We start from the raw sequence: 22,325 nt of genomic DNA on the forward strand, positions 1-22,325 counted from the left end.
TTGCCTACACAAATCCTCTCTAATTCCTGCTAAAGAGTAAAAATACATCAGCTTTAAAAATTCCTACGTGTAATAAATGTCTGAGCTTCGACTGCAGACATCGGCTCTGTAAGATTGATAAGACTGGGACAGGCTGTAGAATGATACGGCAAGACAAGCAGAGAGATCACTCCAGCTAAACTTCTCACAGGTGTAGTGTGCATATCAGGACTACGTACTTGCAACAAAACAGAAATCATTGGACCTGAAATTCTTACCTTTGTTTTTGAGTTGACAGCGTATGTATTTCTGCTGTGAGAATCCGTTTTGTTGCAAGTATGTAGTCCTCCTGATATGCTCACTAGATCTGTGAGAAGTTTAACTGAAGTGATCTCTCTGCTTGTCTTGCCTTATCATTCTACAGCCTGTCTCAGTCTCATCAATTTTACAGAGCTGATGTCTGCAGTCAAAGATCTGACTTTCCTGCTATTGTGTTTAAAAATTGAACACTTTTTGTCCCTTAATGTGACCACTACATACTATCATTCTTACTTAAAGGGACACTGAACCCAAATGTTTTCTTTCATGATTCAGATAGAGCATCAAATTTAAAGCAACTTTATAATTTACTCCTATTATCAATTTTTCCTCGTTCTCTTGCTATCTTTATTTAAAAAGCAGGAATGTGATGCATAGGAGCAGACGCATTTTTGGTTGAGAACCTGGGTTATGCTTGCTTATTGGTGGGTAAATGTAAGCCTCCAATAAGCAAGCGCTATCCATGGTGCTGAACCTAAAATGGAGTGGCTGCTAAGATTTACATTCCTGCTTTTAAAATTAAGATAGCAAGAGAACGAAGAAAAATTGATAGAGTAAATAAGAAAGTTGCTTAAAATTTCATGCTCTATCTGAATCGTGAAAGAAAAAAAATGTGGGTTCAGTATCTCTTTAATTTCAGTATAGGAAAAAGGATCTGGAGGGGACGAGGGTGAAATAATATGGACAGAAGAAGGGACAAAGGGTTCCTGGGAGCTTTCACAGTTTAATCTGAGTAGCTTATACCTTTCAGCGGATAACCCTTATTATAGGGACTATGTAAAAAGAATTTATTGCATTCTGCATAGTGTGAAAAAAAATGTTGCACATGTAATAAGAAAAATGTCTTTTGTACCTTTTTATGACAAAATCCCTTGTCCTGTGGTCCCTTGGAGTCTGCTTATATAAGCACAATTGTACCAGCTATACCACTGCATTCAGTCACAAACCACAGGCAGACATAATAAGTCTTTCCCACCTTGTAACTCCCACTTATATCGCTCACTCGCTCAAAAAAAATAAACTTCTGCTTGCTAGCAGTTTCTAGTGTGCTCGCTCCCTGGACCGCCTTTTAATAAAATACATACATAAGAAACCAAAAAAACAAAACATTCCTCTAGGCCTGTGCGGACACTTCAAAGACGCACGTTGTGTTAGGAAAAAGGTTAGTGTGGCCGTGATATAATTTCAAAAGAGCAGTGGAGGGGAGCCTGTGAGCTGTGCTGTAATATGGAGGAGCAAAAGTGGCTGCAATAAGCATAATGCAGCTATACTAAGGTTTATTATTCTTCAGTGCAGGCTACACTATCCTATTGAATGCAAAATTATAGTGTTGACGCCGTATACCTTAAAAGGGCAAGGTGGTCAACTGGCAGACCGTAGTCGACATTTTGAGCACCCCTGCTCTGTCTGAATCATGAAAGAAAACATAATTTATGCTTACCTGATAAATTCCTTTCTTCTGTAGTGTGATCAGTCCACGGGTCATCATTACTTCTGGGATATTACTCCTCCCCAACAGGAAGTGCAAGAGGATTCACCCAGCAGAGCTGCATATAGCTCCTCCCCTCTACGTCACTCCCAGTCATTTGACCAAGGACCAACGAGAAAGGAAAAGCCAAGGGTGAAGTGGTGACTGGAGTATAAATTAAAAAATATTTACCTGCCTTAAAAACAGGGCGGGCCGTGGACTGATCACACTACAGAAGGAATTTATCAGGTAAGCATAAATTATGTTTTCTTCTGTTAAGTGTGATCAGTCCACGGGTCATCATTACTTCTGGGATACCAATACCAAAGCAAAAGTACACGGATGACGGGAGGGATAGGCAGGCTCTTTATACAGAAGGAACCACTGCCTGAAGAACCTTTCTCCCAAAAATAGCCTCCGATGAAGCAAAAGTGTCAAATTTGGAAAAAGTATGAAGCGAAGACCAAGTTGCAGCCTTGCAAATCTGTTCAACAGAGGCCTCATTCTTGAAGGCCCAAGTGGAAGCCACAGTTCTAGTAGAATGAGCTGTAATTCTTTCGGGAGGCTGCTGTCCAGCAGTCTCATAAGCTAAACGAATTATGCTACGAAGCCAAAAAGAAAGAGGTAGCGGAAGCTTTTTGACCTCTCCTCTGCCCAGAGTAAATGACAAACAGAGAAGACGTTTGTCGAAATTCCTTAGTTGCCTGTAAGTAAAATTTTAGAGCACGGACTACATCCAGGTTGTGCAGTAGACGTTCCTTCTTTGAAGAAGGATTTGGGCATAAAGAAGGAACAACAATCTCTTGATTGATATTCCTGTTAGTAACTACCTTAGGTAAGAACCCAGGTTTAGTACGCAGGACTACCTTATCCGAATGAAAAATCAAATAAGGAGAATCACAATGTAAGGCTGATAATTCAGAGACTCTTCGAGCCGAGGAAATAGCCATTAAAAATAGAACTTTCCAAGATAACAACTTTATATCAATGGAATGAAGGGGTTCAAACGGAACGCCCTGTAAAACATTAAGAACAAGGTTTAAACTCCATGGTGGAGCAACAGTTTTAAACACAGGCTTAATCCTGGCCAAAGCCTGACAAAAAGCCTGGACGTCAGGAACTTCTGACAGACGTTTGTGTAACAGAATGGACAGAGCTGAGATCTGTCCCTTTAATGAACTAGCAGATAAACCCTTTTCTAAACCTTCTTGTAGAAAAGACAATATCCTAGGAATCCTAACCTTACTCCAAGAGTAACCTTTGGATTCACACCAATATAGGTATTTACGCCATATCTTATGGTAAATCTTTCTGGTAACAGGTTTCCTAGCTTGTATTAAGGTATCAATAACTGACTCAGAAAACCCACGTCTTGATAAAATCAAGCGTTCAATTTCCAAGCAGTCAGCTTCAGAGAAGTTAGATTTTGATGTTTGAAGGGACCCTGTATCAGAAGGTCCTGTTTCAGAGGTAGAGACCAAGGTGGACAGGATGACATGTCCACCAGGTCTGCATACCAAGTCCTGCGTGGCCACGCAGGTGCTATTAGAATCACTGATGCTCTCTCTTGTTTGATTCTGGCAATCAATCGAGGAAGTAACGGGAAGGGTGGAAACACGTAAGCCATCCTGAAGTCCCAAGGTGCTGTCAGAGCATCTATCAGGACTGCTCCTGGATCCCTGGATCTGGACCCGTAACGAGGAAGCTTGGCGTTCTGTCGAGACGCCATGAGATCTATCTCTGGTTTGCCCCAACGTCGAAGTATTTGGGCAAAGACCTCCGGATGAAGTTCCCACTCCCCCGGATGAAAAGTCTGACGACTTAAGAAATCCGCCTCCCAGTTCTCCACTCCCGGGATGTGGATTGCTGACAGGTGGCAAGAGTGAGACTCTGCCCAGCGAATTATCTTTGATACTTCCATCATAGCTAGGGAGCTTCTTGTCCCTCCCTGATGGTTGATGTAAGCTACAGTCGTGATGTTGTCCGACTGAAACCTGATGAACCCCCGAGTTGTCAACTGGGGCCAAGCCAGGAGGGCATTGAGAACTGCTCTCAATTCCAGAATGTTTATTGGCAGGAGACTCTCCTCCTGACTCCATTGTCCCTGAGCCTTCAGAGAATTCCAGACGGCACCCCAACCTAGAAGGCTGGCGTCTGTTGTTACAATTGTCCAGTCTGGTCTGCTGAATGGCATCCCCCTGGACAGATGTGGCCGAGAAAGCCACCATAGAAGAGAATTTCTGGTCTCTTGATCCAGATTCAGAGAAGGGGATAAGTCTGAGTAATCCCCATTCCACTGACTTAGCATGCACAGTTGCAGTGGTCTGAGGTGTAAGCGTGCAAAGGGTACTATGTCCATTGCCGCTACCATTAAGCCGATTACCTCCATGCATTGAGCCACTGACGGGTGTTGAATGGAATGAAGGGTGCGGCAAGCACTTTGAAGTCTTGTTAGCCTGTCCTCTGTCAGGTAAATCTTCATTTCTACAGAATCTATAAGAGTCCCCAGGAAGGGAACTCTTGTGAGTGGAACGAGTGAACTTTTCTTTTCGTTCACCTTCCATCCATGTGACCTTAGAAATGCCAGCACTAACTCTGTATGAGACTTGGCAGTTTGAAAGCTTGAAGCTTGTATCAGAATGTCGTCTAGGTATGGAGCTACCGAGATTCCCCGCGGTCTTAGTACCGCCAGAAGAGCACCCAGAACCTTTGTGAAGATTCTTGGAGCTGTAGCCAATCCGAATGGAAGAGCCACAAACTGGTAATGCCTGTCTAGGAAGGCAAACCTTAGATACCGATAATGATCTTTGTGAATCGGTATGTGAAGGTAAGCATCTTTTAAATCTACAGTGGTCATGTACTGACCCTCTTGGATCATAGGTAAAATTGTCCGAATAGTCTCCATCTTGAACGATGGAACTCTTAGGAATTTGTTTAGGATCTTTAAATCCAGGATTGGTCTGAAAGTTCCCTCTTTTTTGGGAACCACAAACAGATTTGAGTAAAACCCCTGTCCCTGTTCCGATCGTGGAACTGGATGGATTACTCCCATTAACAAGAGCTCTTGTACGCAGCGTAGAAACGCCTCTTTCTTTGTCTGGATTGTTGACAATCTTGACAGATGAAATCTCTCTCTTGGAGGAGAGTATTTGAAGTCCAGAAGGTATCCCTGAGATATCTCTAGCGCCCAGGGATCCTGAACATCTCTTGCCCAAGCCTGGGCGAAGAGAGAAAGTCTGCCCCCCACTAGATCCGATCCCGGATCGGGGGCCCTCAATTCATGCTGTTTTAGGGGCAGCAGCAGGTTTCCTAGTCTGCTTGCCCTTGTTCCAGGACTGGTTAGGTTTCCAGCCTTGTCTGTAGCGAGCAACAGCTCCTTCCTGTTTTGGTGCAGAGGAAGTTGATGCTGCTCCTGCTTTGAAATTACGAAAGGAACGAAAATTAGACTGTCTAGTCTTGGCTTTGTCCTGAGGCAGGGCATGGCCTTTACCTCCTGTAATGTCAGCGATAATCTCTTTCAACCCGGGCCCGAATAAGGTCTGCCCTTTGAAAGGTATATTAAGCAATTTAGACTTAGAAGTAACATCAGCTGACCAGGATTTTAGCCACAGCGCCCTGCGTGCCTGAATGGCGAATCCTGAATTCTTCGCCGTAAGTTTAGTAAGATGTACTACGGCCTCCGAAATGAAAGAATTAGCTAGTTTAAGGACTCTAAGCCTGTCCGTAATGTCGTCCAGAGTAGCTGAACCAATGTTCTCTTCCAGAGACTCAATCCAGAATGCCGCTGCAGCCGTGATCGGCGCAATGCATGCAAGGGGTTGCAATATAAAACCTTGTTGAACAAACATTTTCTTAAGGTAACCCTCTAATTTTTTATCCATTGGATCTGAAAAAGCACAGCTATCCTCCACCGGGATAGTGGTACGCTTAGCTAAGGTAGAAACTGCTCCCTCCACCTTAGGGACCGTTTGCCATAAGTCCCTTGTGGTGGCGTCTATTGGAAACATTTTTCTAAATATCGGAGGGGGTGAGAACGGCACACCGGGTCTATCCCACTCCTTAGTAACAATTTCAGTAAGTCTCTTAGGTATAGGAAAAACCTCAGTACTCGTCGGTACTGCAAAATATTTATCCAACCTACACATTTTCTCTGGTATTGCAACTGTGTTACAAACATTCAGAGCCGCTAACACCTCCCCTAGTAATACACGGAGGTTTTCCAGTTTAAATTTAAAATTTGAAATATCTGAATCCAGTCTGTTTGGATCAGAACCGTCACCCACAGAATGAAGCTCTCCGTCCTCATGTTCTGCCACCTGTGACGCAGTGTCTGACATGGCCCTAATATTATCAGCGCACTCTGTTCTCACCCCAGAGTGATCACGCTTACCTCTTAGCTCTGGTAATTTAGCCAAAACCTCAGTCATAACAGTAGCCTTATCCTGTAATGTGATTTGTAATGGCCGCCCAGATGTACTCGGCGCTACAATATCACGCACCTCCCTCTGAGCGGGAGATGTAGGTACTGACACGTGAGGCGAGTTAGTCGGCATAACTCTCCCCTCGTTGTTTGGTGAAATTTGTTCAATTTGTACAGATTGACTTTTATTTAAAGTAGCATCAATACAGTTAGTACATAAATTTCTATTGGGCTCCACTTTGGCATTGCAACAAATGACACAGGTATCATCCTCTGAATCAGACATGTTTAACACACTAGCAAATAAACTTGTAACTTGGAAATACAATTCAATTAGAATAATATTAAAACGTACTGTGCCTTTAAGAAGCACAGAAGATCTATGACAGTTGAAAATTAATAAATTGAAACAGTTATAGCCTCAATCCTTGTAAATAACACAACTTTAGCAAAGGTTTAATCCCATTAGCAAAGATAACAAATTCTGAAAGCAGGAAACAAATTACAGAATAAACGTTTTTTATCTCAGTCAAACTATAATTCTCACAGCTCTGCTGAGAGAAATTACCTCCCTCAAAATAAGTTTTGAAGACCCCTGAGCTCTGTAGAGATGAACCGGATCATGCAGGGAATACAATGAGTTGCTGACTGAAATATTTGATGCGTAGTAAAAGCGCCAAAAAACGGCCCCTCCCCCTCACACACAGCAGTGAGGGAGAACAGAAACTGTCAGAAAACAGATTAAGCAACTGCCAAGTGGAAAAATAGTGCCCAAACATTTATTCACTCAGTACCTCAGTAAATGAAAACGATTTTACATTCCAGCAAAAACGTTAAACATAATCTCTAGTTATTAAACAGCTTTATGTATTTCTTACAGTGTAATTCTAGTGAAGTACCATTCCCCAGAATACTGAAGTGTAAAGTATACATACATGACATTATATCGGTATGGCAGGATTTTCTCATCAATTCCATTGTCAGAAAATAAAAACTGCTACATACCTCTATGCAGATTCATCTGCCCGCTGTCCCCTGATCTGAAGTTTACCTCTCCTCAGATGGCCGAGAAACAGCAATATGATCTTAACTACTCCGGCTAAAATCATAACAAAAACTCTGGTAGATTCTTCTTCAAACTCTGCCAGAGAGATAATAACACACTCCGGTGCTATTTTAAAATAACAAACTTTTGATTGAAGATATAAAACTAAGTATAATCACCATAGTCCTCTCACACATCCTATCTAGTCGTTGGGTGCAAGAGAATGACTGGGAGTGACGTAGAGGGGAGGAGCTATATGCAGCTCTGCTGGGTGAATCCTCTTGCACTTCCTGTTGGGGAGGAGTAATATCCCAGAAGTAATGATGACCCGTGGACTGATCACACTTAACAGAAGAAATAGTGTTTAATGTCCCTTTAAAGCTGCTTAAAATAATTTTGTATTTAATTTGCTATATTAAAAGAAATGTTAGCATGTTTCAAGCAATAGTGCAAAACTACAAGTGTTCTGCAACACTTACAACCGCTCAACTACATAAAGACTTCCTTGCAGTAAAGTTGCTCACTAAATCAAAACCCAAACAGAACCTCAGTAACTAATCATTGAACTGCTTGAAATGGCTTTATTTGAAACTGTGCATTTCCATTACAGTAAAAATCTACATAAAATATCAGATCTTTACTATTATGCCAACAATATAAAAACGTATTTGTCAAATCTAAAAGCAACTTCCATGTAATAGCTTTTATGTTATGTTTTATGATTTTAAAAGCAATTACTTAAAAAATAAAGTTTAAATGAAAAAAATAAACAAAAAAACAAAACCACAAACAAAAAAACAAAACCAGAAAAAAAAAAACGAAAAAAACAAACAAAAAAAAAAAAACACACAACTCACCCAACAATGCGAGAAAAATAGATGCAAATGCCATTGTGTTTTCCGGAAAACACAACTTCTGGGCCTATTATATTAGATAGTGTAGAGGCAGATTGTAGTCCAGCAACCCCAATACCATATACCGGTGTAGAAACACTTGGAGCATATATACCTACAAAACAAAATTAAATAAATAAAGGAATATATTGCTGAAAAAGGCAACAAGACACTGACCTGAAGCTAAAACATACCTTGTGTAGGTGTCCCCAGGAAACTAGGATTTGGCATTGGGCTGCTTGGGTGAATAGGAGAGCCTTATATAAAAAAAAAATACAAAACATATTACATTTCACCAAAGGGGTTTTTGTGAAAACAAAAGGTTTGTAAAAGTAAAACAAATCTATATTTAAAAAAAATGTCTGGCTCCTATGCTTACATTGCTGCTTTTTCAAATAAAGATAGCAAGAGAACAAAGAAAATTCTAATAGGAGTAAATTAGAAAGTTGCTTAAAACTGCATGTTCTATCTGAATCTTGAAAGAAAAAAAAATGTGGGTTTTACATCCCTTTAATTCTAATAACAGACTCACATTGGCATTCAATATTTTTTGCCAACAGAAAAGACTCTATAGCCCCAATAATTGTGGAACGTGAAATTATAAAATACTATTTAGGTGGTATCTATCCCAGCATAGGTTACATAGCAAATATCCAGTAGCATCATCCCTTTGCTGGAGTGAAGAAACAGGTAATAGATCCCATATCTGGTTATCCTGTCAATTCATTAAATCCTATTGGGAAAATACAGATTGCATCAATAATTCTTTGGGAACTAATTTTGACCTCAACCCCTCTATAGTTCTCCTTAACCATGTCCCTAAAAATGGATCAGATCCCAACTTCTGCACAATGGATAACTGAAGTAGACTACGTACTCTCTCTGGAGAAAATACACTTTGTAGGGAAGGACATTTTAAAAAATTTTTTTTTTTTTTTTATTTGGAAACAATAAACACACCATAATTCAAATATGGCCATTTTATTTAAATTATTTAAGCTTTCAAACAGGTGTAATGTTTTATACCTAATTACTTTAAGATCTCAGATAAAATAGACTACCTAGGAGTAAACGGACATGTATATCTGTCTTTAGTATGTAGCTTCATGATGTACCCTTGATTCTCTTTCCCTCCTGATTTTATACAGTTCACAAATGTATCTGTACAATAACAAACATTATGTTGATAAGACTATATAATGAATGAATTCTAAGATGGAAGAGAGGAGGGAGTGGAGAAAGTTAGTTGAGAGAAAAAGGGAGAGATGATATTAAAAATCTCCAGGGGTTCTATGACAATCGGCACTCTCTGCATTCTCTCAATTCAACAACTTCCATTTTCTATCCAGCTGTTGTCTTCCCCAGAACCCCTAGTTGATGTTTCTAACTGCTATGCACTTATTCTTGTTAATTTATTAATGTATGTGGCAATATTTAATTTATGGTATAAATTAAAAATCTTAAAAAAAAAATTACTGCAAGCGGTTTCACAATGGCTAAACATATGCAAAGAGGAGGTGGAATAGTGGATTTGGTGTGGGCGGGATCAGACGTGACAAATAACATCTTGGCCTGACTAGTAGCTTAGTACTTGAAATTTTTGAGCTGCATGCATCTATCTACACACACACACATATATATATATACACACACTTATGAATACATATTTCTAGGAACCTGTTTACGCTAAAGGCTTTAACCAAGTGTTACCTATAGGCAAAGGAGAACCAAAGATTGGGCCAACATTACTTGGGGTGGGAAGTGATGACTGGAGGCGCATTTGAGCCTCGCCTCCATATCTACAAAAGAGGAAGAAAAAAATAAATAAAAACCGTTTGAAAAAATAACTAACTCTTAATTTTAAAAATTATTCTTTTAAAACGATAGCTGTAGTTTTCTTTATATTCACTTCTTTGTTAATATACGCAAAGCAGCACGTTTGAAGATAAAATCATTTATTACCAATACATCTGGGTCATTTTTAAGGCAACATGTTTTGGGCACCTGGCCCTTAATCATGCACAGCTAAGATCATAATGCAGTTATAGAACCCAAACTATATTTGAGGCACCCGCATTACGAACGCCCCCCTAGGATAAAATAATTAAAGGAATTCAAAACTTACAAAAAAACAAAGTTTCCATTCTTTAACACAATGTTAATCTTTTAAAAATACACACACACACACAATATATATATATATATATATATATATATATATATATATATATATATATATATATATACATATATATACATATATATACACATATATATACACATATACATATATACATACACACATTATATATCTATATATACATATACACACACACATACATTACACACTTAAATAATATATATATATAGAAACTTTAGTAGAGAAGAGGCACACACAGGTCTTAAATAGCATAATCTTTATTATTTCATAAATTCAGAAACGTTGACTGAATTTATGAAATAATAAAGATTATGCTATTTAAGACCTGTGTGTGCCTCTTCTCTACTGAAGTTTCTACCTATCTACCATAGAGTGCACCCAGGCATTTCTACGTACAGCGAGTGCTTGGATCCACAAACCAGATAGATATAGATAGATATAGATATAGATAGATATAGATATAGATAGATATAGATAGATATAGATAGATATATATATACACACACACACACATACACATATACACACACATACATATACACACACACACAGCGAATGTCCAGCACTCACTTACAAGCTCTCAGACAAGCAAGAATGGAAGAATTAGTTACCGCATCTGGCCAAATGGGATAAGTCCAGGTACCACGTCAAGGTCTCTTCCAAAACCTGATTCTCTAAACAGCCACATAATGCAAACTCTCAATCCAACAAACTGGGAACAGATGCGGTAACTAACTCTTCCATTTTTACTTTTAATCTTAGCAGAGAGCTTGTAAGTGAGTGCTGGACTCTGTGCTGTATTCATTTGTTTTGTAATTGTCCCTATGGGCCTTGCACCCAGACCTGTCTGGGGTTAACTGCCTGTGACTCTGGGGACAGTGCAGCTTCCTGAGAGTGCTATTGTGAACCCAGGGCTGTGCATGTTGCAGGGTCATGGGATGTGTACCCAGTCCGGTTTGAGAGTGCAGTCCGTGTTTTGTATACGTCTAGGGTGATTACATAAGCCTGTGCACCCTTCACTTGTTCCCAGTTTGTTGGATTGAGAGCTTGCATTATGTGGCGGTTTAGGGACTCATGTTTTTGAAGAGACCTTGACGTGGTACCTCGGCTTATCCCATTTGGCCAGATGCAGTAATTAACTCTACCATTTTTGCTTTTAATCTTAGCTGAGAGCTTGTGAGTGCTGGACTTTCACTGTGTGAAAGTTTTGTAATATACATACACACTCTACCCGTAGAGTGCGTGACAGAATTAACCAGCATAAGAGTAATATCAGGTGCAATAAACTATGAAGCCCCATTCTCTTCTCATTTTCTGCAATATGGCCATAATAGTAGTCAGCTCCTTTTTCAAGTGATTGATACTCTACCATATCCGTGGGGGCGGGATCTCTGTATTTTTAATAGCGATTTTGGTTGTGCATACGCACCTGTTTAGATAGCTGATATTGTATAGATTGTGTTTAATAGATTAATATTGTGTTGAAGATAGAAAACTGTTTTTGTTGCAAATTTTTATTTTTGAATTGCATTAATTGTTTTTAGACACTAGGGGCATTCATATTGCCAATAGCGATCGTATGATATCAGCTATGCATGATTAAGGGCCAGGTGCCCAAAACGTCACCTTACATATGACCCAGATGTATTGGTAATAAAAGTTATTTTTATCTTCAAAATTGCTACTGTGAGTGGATGTATCACTGAAGGTTGGACAGAATCCTTGTATCAGCATGCATTAAACAGTAGATGCTGTGCTTATTGGTGATTGATTCCCTTCTTAGTTAACTATATTCTACATTTTTATTTCAGCGTGTTAAACTCGCCAAGATGTACATGTTAATCTCTAGATTTAAAATTTATATACACATGAATTCAAACTATGACAAAGGTGTCCCATAGCAAAAAATTGTTGGAGGCCACATCCCTTAAAAAGCTGAACAGAATGCCCTTGATATAAAGGTTGAAAAAGAATAATGTGTTATAGAATACACATACCTGAAAAATGCACGAGCAGCCCAGGCAGACACTTCTCTATCAGATGCAGCAGTAGAGCAAGCAAGAATCAAACAAGTAGCACAAGCCTGATCCTCCTTTAAACAAAGATAAAATACTATAAGTAAGCTTCAGGGTGACTTTTTAAAACCGTTTTATCTGGATACTGTTTAGCCCCAAATACCCACATCAGATATTTAAATATATTTTATATTTGTCTAAAGCCAAAAAAAGTTTGGGCTAGTGGCTGAAGACATATTGTAAGATGCATTTAACCAAACCGCTTTTGCATTCTGCATTTGTAAATAGAAAGGCAAAAAAAAAAAAAAAAAAAATACCTGGTGTAATTTGAAAAATCGCTCTATATCCTCTCCGTCTCCCCCTACATTGGCTACAAGAAGATGTCGCAGTTGATCTACTGGTCGAAGCCTGTGGAAAATATGGCTTCCCTGAAATATTGATGGTTAAAAAAATTAAATATATATATTATGTAGGTTTGACGCCAAGAATTATGATTGAATATAATATAGCAAGCGTATAGTTTTGACGAATATTAAAATGTAACTTATACCTGTGCAGAGAGCAGTACAAACTTCCTGGGAGGTAACATATGCTGTTGAATTAATATAGGAGAGTTTGTTACTGGGATGACATCATTGTTTAAAGGAGTCACAATCTTTTCCACTTTAATTTCATCAATTGCAGAAAGTGCCCAGGTATGCCCATCAATACGGACAGTCACCTATTGGGAGAAAATAAAATAAATAAAACAAACAAGGAATTCAATCTTATATTTACCATTAAGATGTATAAACATCTTATCAGAAATTCATATAGTCAGTAAATATATGTAAAACACTTTTCTACAAAGTAGAAATAAGAACCACTAATTCATAAGAACTACCATGTGTAAATACACATGGCTTTTGGGGTTTCACTGGAACATAAAACGATATACAAATACAATCAGAAATTTCTAAAGTACACCAAGGATGTCTAAAAGTCATGAATGGAACCCACTGGTCTAAATTGATGCAGGATACATCAGACCATTTAGAACATAAATGCTCCTGAACAAAACACAGCTGATAATTGGTGGGTTGTGCTCCTAACTGGCTCATTAGTTTGCATATCCTAAGGACTTGGGTCAAACCCCTTTTATATTACGTTTAAATCAGTAATGCAAAAACTGCACACTCTATTGAATAAGAGCATATCATTTTTGCATGGAAATGTCCCTTAAAGCCATTTTGTTTGTAAATTTGCCTGTTCTAGTGGTATATGAAATGCAATCTTTTTCAAATATTTGATACATTTATGCATGGATTCAAAAAGCTTTAAAAGTTGTCTGTGTTTTGAGGAATAATTCAACATGTGTATCACTGCAGATAATGCCAAAGGTCAAACATCCACAGCGTTATTAGCGCTTGTGTGACCACAACCATTAAAAAAAAGAGAAAAGAGAAAAAAATGCAAAAACAGAATTTATGCTTACCATAAATTTCTCTCTTGTGATGTATCGAGTCCACGGATTCATCCATACTTATGGGATATTCTCCTTCCCTACAGGAAGTGGCAGAGAGAGCACCCACAGCAGAGCTGTCCATATAGCTCCTCCCTTAGCTCCATCCCCCAGTCATTCGACCGAAGGCTAGGAAGAAAAAGGAGAAACTATAGGGTGCAGTGGTGACTGAAGTTTTTTTAAATAAAAATATACTACCTGTCTTAAATAGACAGGGCCGGCCGTGGACTCGATACATCACAAGAGAAAGAAATTTATCAGGTAAGCATAAATTCTGTTTTCTCTTGTAAGATGTATCGAGTCCACGGATTCATCCATACTTATGTGATACCAATACCAAAGCTTTAGGACACGGATGAAGGGAGGGACAAGACAGGTACCTTAAATGGAAGGCACCACTGCTTGTAGAACACCTTTCTCCCAAAAATAGCCTCAGAAGAAGCAAAAGTATCAAATTTGGAAAATTTGGAAAAAGTATGAAGCAAAGACCAAGTCGCCGCCTTACAAATCTGTCCAACAGAAGCCTCATTTTTAAAAGCCCATGTGGAAGCCACTGCTCTAGTAGAATGAGCAGTAATTATTTCAGGAGGCTGCTGGCCAGCAGTCTCATAAGCCAAATGGATGAAGCTTTTCAGCCAAAAGGAAAGAGGTAGCCGTAGCCTTTTGACCTCTCCGTTTACCAGAATAAACAACAAACAATGAAGATGTTTGACGGAAATCTTTAGTTGCTTGTAAGTAGAACTTTAAAGCACGAACCACATCAAGATTGTGCAATTTATGGGATATTCTTTAATGAAGGATTAGGACACAGAGAATGAACAACAATCTCCTGATTGATAATCCTATTAGAAACAACCTTAGGAAGAAACCCAGGTTTGGTACGCAAAACCCCCTTATCTGCATAGAAAACTAGGTAAGGTGAGTCACACTGTAAAGCAGATAACTCAAACTCTTCTAGCCGAAGAGATAGCTACTAAAAACAAAACTTTCCAAGATAGAAGCTTAATATCTATGGAATGCATAGGATTAAAACGGAACCCATTGAAGAACATTAAGAACCAAATTTAGGCTCCATGGTGGAGCAACAGGTTTAAATACAGGCTTGATCCTGACCAAGGCCTGACTAAACGCTTGAACGTCTGGGACATCTGCCAGACGTTTGTGTAAAAGAATAAACAAAGCAGATATTTGTCCTTTTAAGGAACTGATAATCCCTTCTCCAATCCTTCTTGGAGAAAGGGAAAAAATTCTAGGAATCCTAATCTTACTCCAATGAGTAACCCTTGGATTCACACCAACAAAGATATCTGCGCCAAATCTTATGATAGATTTTCCTGGTGATAGGCTTTCTAGCCTGAATCAGGGTATCAATGGCCGACTCAGAGAAACCACGCTTTGATAGAATTAGGCGTTCAATCTCCAAGCAGTCAGACGCAGAGAAGTTAGATTTGGATGCTTGAATGGACCTTGTATTAGAAGGTCCTGCCTCATTGGCAGAGTCCACGGTGGAACAGATGACATGTCCACCAGGTCTGTATACCAAGTCCTGCGTGGCCACACAGGCGGTATCAGAATCACCGAAGCTCTCTGCTTGATTCTGGCAACCAGACGTGGGAGGAGAGGAAATGGTGGAAATACATAAGCCAGATTGAAGGACCAGGGCACTGCTAGAGCATCTATCAGTACCGCCTGGGGATCCCGGGACCTGGACCCGTAACAAGGAAGTTTGGCGTTCTGTCGGGACGCCATCAGATCCAATTCTGGTGTGCCCCATAGCTGAGTCAGCTGGGCAAATACCTCCGGATGGAGCTCCCACTCCCCCGGATGAAAAGTCTGACGACTTAGGAAATCCGCCTCCCAGTTCTCAACCCCTGGGATATGGATTGCTGAGAGATGGCAAGAGTGATCCTCTGCCCATCAGATTATTTTGGTTACCTCCATCGCTAGAGAACTCTGTGTTCCTCCTTGATGATTGATATAGGCTACAGTCGTGATGTTGTCCGACTGAAATCTGATGAATTTGTCCGCAGCTAGCTGAGGCCATGCCTGAAGCGCATTGAATATCGCTCTCAGTTCTAGAATGTTTATCGGGAGGAGAGATTCCTCCCGAGACCATAAGCCCTGTGCTTTCAGGGATTTCCAGACTGCACCCCAGCCTAGCATCTGTCGTTACTATGAGCCACTCTGGCCTGGGGAAACACATTCCCTGAGACAGGTGGTCCTGAGACAACCACCAGAGAAGAGAATCTCTGGTCTCTTGGTCCAGATGCAGTTGAGGAGATAAATCTGCATAATCCCCATTCCACTGTTTGAGCATGCATAGTTGCAGTGGTCTGAGGTGTAGGCGGGCATAAGGAACTATGTCCATTGCCGCTACCATGAGTCCGATTACCTCCATACACTGAGCCACTGATGGCCGAGGAATGGAATGAAGAGCTCGGCAAGTGATTAAAAGTTTTGATTTTCTGACCTCCGTCAGAAATATTTTCATTTCTACAGAGTCTATCAGAGTCCCTAGGAAGGAAACTCTTGTGAGAGGGACGAGAGAACTCTTTTTTTATGTTCACCTTCCACCCATGAGATCTCAGAAAAGCCAACACGATATCCGTGTGAGACTTGGCTAGCTGGAAAGTCGACGCCTGAATTAAGATGTCGTCTAGATAAGGCACCACTGCTATACCCCACGGTCTTAGAACCGCCAAAAAGGGACCCTAGCACCTTTGTGAAAATTCTGGGAGCTGTAGCCAACCCGAAAGGAAGGGCCACAAATTGGTAATGCCTGTCCAGAAAGGCGAATCTGAGGAATTGATGATGATCTCTGAATAGGGATGTGTAGATACGCATCCTTTAAATCCACGGTAGTCATATATTGACCCTCCTGGATCAGAGGAAGAATAGTCCGAATAGTCTCCATCTTGAAAGATGGTACTCTGAGGACTTTTAGAATTTTGAGATCCAAGATCGGTCTGAAAGTTCCCTCTTTTTTGCGAACCACAAACAAGTTGGAGTAAAAACCTAGCCCTTGTTCCGCTCTTGGAACTGGGCGGCTCACTCCCATAGTATGTAGGTCTTCTACACAGCGTAAGAACGCCTCTCTCTTTGTCTGGTTTGCAATTGAGAAATGTGAAATCTCCCCCTTGGGGGGGGGAGTCTTTGAAGTCCAGAAGATATCCTTGGGACACAATTTCTAAAGCCCAGGAATCGTGAACATCTCTTGCCCAAGCCTGAGCGAAGAGAGAGAGTCTGCCTCCTACTAGATCCGGTCCCGGATCGGGTGCTACCCCTTCATGCTGTCTTAGAGGCAGCAGCAGGCTTCTTGGCCTGTTTACCTTTGTTCCAAGCCTGGTTAGGTCTCCAGACTGACTTGGATTGGACAGAATTCCCCTCTTGCTTTGCTGCAGGGGAAGCTGAAGCGGGACCTTTGAGGTTCCGAAAAGGAACGAAAATTATTTTGTTTGGTCCTTATCTTATTTGTTTTATCCTGAGGGAGGGCATGGCCTTTCCCTCCAGTGATGTCTGAAATAATTTCTTTCAGTGTAGGCCCGAATAGTGTCTTTCCTTTGAAAGGGATGTTCAACAACTTAGATTTTGATGATACATCAGCAGACCAGGACTTAGCCATAACGCCCTGCGTGCTAAAATGGCAAAACCTGAATTCTTTGCCGCTAATTTAGCCATTTGGAAAGTGGCATCTGTAATGAAAGAATTAGCCAACTTAAGAGCCTTAATTCTATCCATAATATCCTCTAATGGAGTCTCCACCTGGAGAGCCTCTTCTAGAGCCTCAAACCAGAAGCAGCTGCAGTAGTTACAGGAACAATGCATGCAATAGGTTGGAGAAGAAAACCTTGATGAACAAAAATTTTCTTTAGAAGACCCTCTAATTTTTTATCCATAGGATCTTTGAAAGTACAACTGTCTTCGACAGGTATAGTTGTACTCTTAGAAAGAGTAGAAATGGCTCCCTCCACCTTAGGAACAGTCTGCCACGAGTCCTGTATGGTGTCAGATATGGGAAACATTTTCTTAATAACAGGAGGGGGAGCGAACGGAATACCTGGTCTATCCCACTCCTTAGTAACAATAGTCACAATACTCTTAGGGACTGGAAAAACATCAGTTTAAACAGGAACCTCTAAGTATCTGTCCATTTTACACAATTTCTCTGGGACCACTATAGGGTCACAATCGTCTAGAGTAGCTAATACCTCCTTGAGCAATAAGCGGAGGTGTTCAAGCTTAAATTTAAAGGATGTCATATCAGAATCTGTCTGAGGGAGCGTCTTTCCTGAATCAGAAATCTCTCCCTCAGATAACAAATCCCTTACCCCTACTTCAGAACATTGTGAGGGTATATCGGATACGGCTACTAAAGCGTCCGACGGCTCAGCATTTGTTCTTAAACCCAGAGCTGTCACGCTTTCCTTGTAAACCAGGCAGTTTAGAGAAAACCTCTGAGGGTTTTATTCATAACTATGGCCATGTCTTGTAAAGTAAATGAATTCGACGCATTAGAGGTACTTAGCGTCACTTGTGCGGGCGTTACTGGTTGTGACACTTGGGGAGAGCTAGATGCTAAACCCTCATTTCCTTCTAACTGAGAATCATCTATTGCAATATTTTTAAGTGCTAAAATATGCTCTTTATAATTTATAGACATATTAGTGCAAGTGGGACACTATTCCATTCCACAATGGCTTCTAAACACATAGAACAAAGATTTTCCTTGGTGTCAGACATGTTAAACAGGCTAGTAATGAAACAAACAAGCTTGGAAAACACTTTAATCAAAGAAAATAACACTTTAAACAAAAACGGTACTGTGCCTTTAAGAGAAAAAAGCTGCACAAACTCTGCAAAACAGTGTAAAAAAAGCAGTAAACAAAACAATTTTTTTTACAGTAGCATCATAAAGCCTTAGTAACTTTGCACCACTATGCAAATAAACAATTAACCCCAAAACTTCAAAACCGGTAAAATAACGTTCAGCACCTTGCCACAGCTCTGCTGTGGCGCCTACCTGCCCTTTAGGAACGATTTGTGGGGAAAAAACCCTCTTTACAGCCCTCAAATACAGCAGGAATCTCTAGATTAGTAGCTGGATGCTTCTGAGGTAAATAAACTGTGCAACTGAAAAAAGGCCCCTCCCACCTCACTCGATGTTATGGGGCCTAAAAGAAACACGACAGAGTGTTTCTTAAACTAGCCATGTGGGTTAATAACCCTTAAACAAGCCTCAAAGACCCCTTAAAGTCCCTCAAAAAACTATTTATTTGTAATTAAATTAAAACGTTTTTTCCTATTAGTGTCACCAGTAACTATGAGCCCTTTATGCAAGCGTGGATTCCTCTTTTACTGAATACAGCTTACTTTTCCCTCATGGGGATATTGCCAGCCTTATCTAGAAATAACAGTCTGTCTAGAAAAAAATAGACTGAACATACCTCAATGCAGTTTAGCCTGCAAACTGTTCCCCCAACTGAAGTTTTCCTGTACTCTTCAGCCCTTGTAAGAACAGCAGTGGATCTTAGTTACAAAATGCTAAGATCATCATCCTCCCTGCAGAAATCTCCATCCCTTTTCTGCCAGAGAGTAAATAGTACACACCGGTACCATTTAAAATAAACTTTTTCTTGAGAAAATAAAAACTAACATTTTTGTCACCACACTCCCTTTGCCCTTCCTAGCAGTTAAGCAGGCAGAGAGAATGACTAGGGGGTGGAGCTAAGGGAGGAGCTATATGGACAGCTCTGCTGTGGGTGCTCTCTCTGCCACTTCCTGTAGGGAAGGAGAATATCCCATAAGTATGGATGAATCCGTGGACTCGATACATCTTAAAAACTGCACTTATGGTATTTCAAATTTACAGTTCTACATAAATATATGTGCTTGACAGCTTTTATTTATCTGGTAAATGTGAAACTCATAATACAGAAGCTTTTTGTCAAACAACCTAAGACTATTCCTATGCTCCCTATTCTCTTCTATGACAACATTGTGAATACTGTGAAGGTCAATTTTTGGAGAATATACACACACACAAAATCAACAGTACATTGAAGTTATATAACAATTATAAAACCACAAAAGATAAGCATAATGCTTGAACATTTTATTAAATGTAGGCAAATGGACATTTAATAAGGTGCAATTCGTTACCTGCATTTCCATCATTGGTTTTTGAAATGGGAAAGAATCGTGGTTTATACACCACAAAATATCACTGTCTTCATTTTCAGAGGCGGACATCAATAAAACACCTAGGAGGAGGGAAAATTGGTCTTTAAACCTATAAACAATGCATCTCTCTAAACGTAGACCTTTTGCTCTACAATTGTGGGCTAAAATGTCACGAAAAAATGGAATCTGTTTGCAAAATAGAGAAACCTAAATATTAACAGTAATATAAAATGTTGGGGTGCTTAAAAGGGATATTAAACAGTCTTTCATTGTTGTAATGAAAAGCTGTGTCCTAATATATAATTGCAATATATATTATTTATCTATTTAAATGGATTTGACCTTTTTATTCTCCCCCCACCCCTCCCCATACATTTGTGCCTTTACTTCCACAATCTTACAAAGGAGGATGAGGGGGCTTCTGCAGGAAGTTTTATCTTATCCGGATGTCAAAACTTCTAGGGTGGTTACTATTAAATGAATAGACTAGATAAAAAGGGAGTTAGACTTGTTCATGCCTTGGTCAGAATATAAGTTTCAAAGATGTCAGCTACCATTACGTAATCTGTATCTTAGCTTTAATTTGATTTAACAGGTTTGGTTTTAACAAAGGAGCACTGTAATATCCCTTTAATGAGACTCCAGCTTAGCAAGACATAATACTGTATAGTTGAAAACCACAGTTTTAAATACACACACAAAAAAATAAATACACACATACTATAATAACAGAATTTATGTTTACCTGATAAATTACTTTCTCCAACGGTGTGTCCGGTCCACGGCGTCATCCTTACTTGTGGGATATTCTCTTCCCCAACAGGAAATGGCAAAGAGCCCAGCAAAGCTGGTCACATGATCCCTCCTAGGCTCCGCCTACCCCAGTCATTCGACCGACGTTAAGGAGGAATATTTGCATAGGAGAAACCATATGTTACCGTGGTGACTGTAGTTAAAGAAAATAAATTATCAGACCTGATTAAAAAAACCAGGGCGGGCCGTGGACCGGACACACCGTTGGAGAAAGTAATTTATCAGGTAAACATAAATTCTGTTTTCTCCAACATAGGTGTGTCCGGTCCACGGCGTCATCCTTACTTGTGGGAACCAATACCAAAGCTTTAGGACACGGATGAAGGGAGGGAGCAAATCAGGTCACCTAAATGGAAGGCACCACGGCTTGCAAAACCTTTCTCCCAAAAATAGCCTCAGAAGAAGCAAAAGTATCAAATTTGTAAAATTTAGAAAAAGTGTGCAGTGAAGACCAAGTCGCTGCCTTACATATCTGATCAACAGAAGCCTCGTTCTTGAAGGCCCATGTGGAAGCCACAGCCCTAGTGGAGTGAGCTGTGATTCTTTCAGGAGGCTGCCGTCCGGCAGTCTCATAAGCCAATCGGATAATGCTTTTAATCCAGAAGGAGAGAGAGGTAGAAGTTGCTTTTTTGACCTCTCCGTTTACCAGAATAAACAACAAACAAAGACGAAGTTTGTCTGAAATCCTTAGTAGCTGCTAAGTAAAATTTGAGAGCACGAACTACATCCAAGTTGTGCAACAAACGTTCCTTCTTTGAAACTGGATTAGGACACAAAGAAGGCACAACTATCTCCTGGTTAATGTTTTTGTTAGAAACAACTTTTGGAAGAAAACCAGGTTTAGTACGCAAAACCACCTTATCTGCATGGAACACCAGATAAGGAGAAGAACACTGCAGAGCAGATAATTCTGAAACTCTTCTAGCAGAAGAAATTGCAACCAAAAACAAAACTTTCCAAGATAATAACTTAATATCAACGGAATGTAAGGGTTCAAACGGAACCCCCTGAAGAACTGAAAGAACTAGGTTGAGACTCCAAGGAGGAGTCAAAATTTTGTAAACAGGCTTGATTCTAACCAGAGCCTGAACAAAGGCTAGAACATCTGGCACAGCTGCCAGCTTTTTGTGAAGTAACACAGACAAGGCAGAAATCTGTCCCATCAAGGAACTTGCAGATAATCCTTTTTCCAATCCTTCTCGAAGGAAGGATAGACTCTTAGGAATCTTAACCTTGTCCCAAGGGAATCCTGCAGATTCACACCAACAGATATACCAAATTATGTGGTAATTTTTCTGGTTACAGGCTTTCAGGCCTGAACAAGAGTATTAATAACAGAATCTGAGAACCCTCGCTTTGATAAGATCAAGCGTTAAATCTCCAAGCAGTCAGCTGGAGTGGGTCGAACGGACCTAGAACAAGAAGGTCTCGTCTCAAAGGTAGCTTCCATGGTGGAGCCGATGACATATTCACCAGATCTGCATACCAAGTCCTGCGTGGCCACGCAGGAGCTATCAAAATCACCGACGCCC

The 22,325-nt window shown here is 40.1% G+C and overlaps 1 protein-coding gene across 1 annotated transcript in view; it reads right to left on the reverse strand.

The window, feature by feature from the left end:
* NUP155 (nucleoporin 155) overlaps positions 1-22,325 on the reverse strand; it is a 211,061-nt gene that overhangs the window by 137,088 nt on the left and 51,648 nt on the right. The window contains exons 12-18 of the mRNA XM_053701216.1: positions 19,960-20,060; positions 12,850-13,020; positions 12,617-12,727; positions 12,282-12,376; positions 9,834-9,922; positions 8,318-8,380; positions 8,088-8,238 (exon numbers count right to left, since the gene is read on the reverse strand). Of these exons, the coding sequence (XP_053557191.1) occupies positions 8,088-8,238; positions 8,318-8,380; positions 9,834-9,922; positions 12,282-12,376; positions 12,617-12,727; positions 12,850-13,020; positions 19,960-20,060 (781 nt within the window). The remainder of the gene's footprint in view (positions 1-8,087; positions 8,239-8,317; positions 8,381-9,833; positions 9,923-12,281; positions 12,377-12,616; positions 12,728-12,849; positions 13,021-19,959; positions 20,061-22,325) is intronic.

This window comes from Bombina bombina, chromosome 2 (genome assembly GCF_027579735.1).
Source record: "Bombina bombina isolate aBomBom1 chromosome 2, aBomBom1.pri, whole genome shotgun sequence".
Lineage (NCBI taxonomy): Eukaryota > Metazoa > Chordata > Amphibia > Anura > Bombinatoridae > Bombina > Bombina bombina.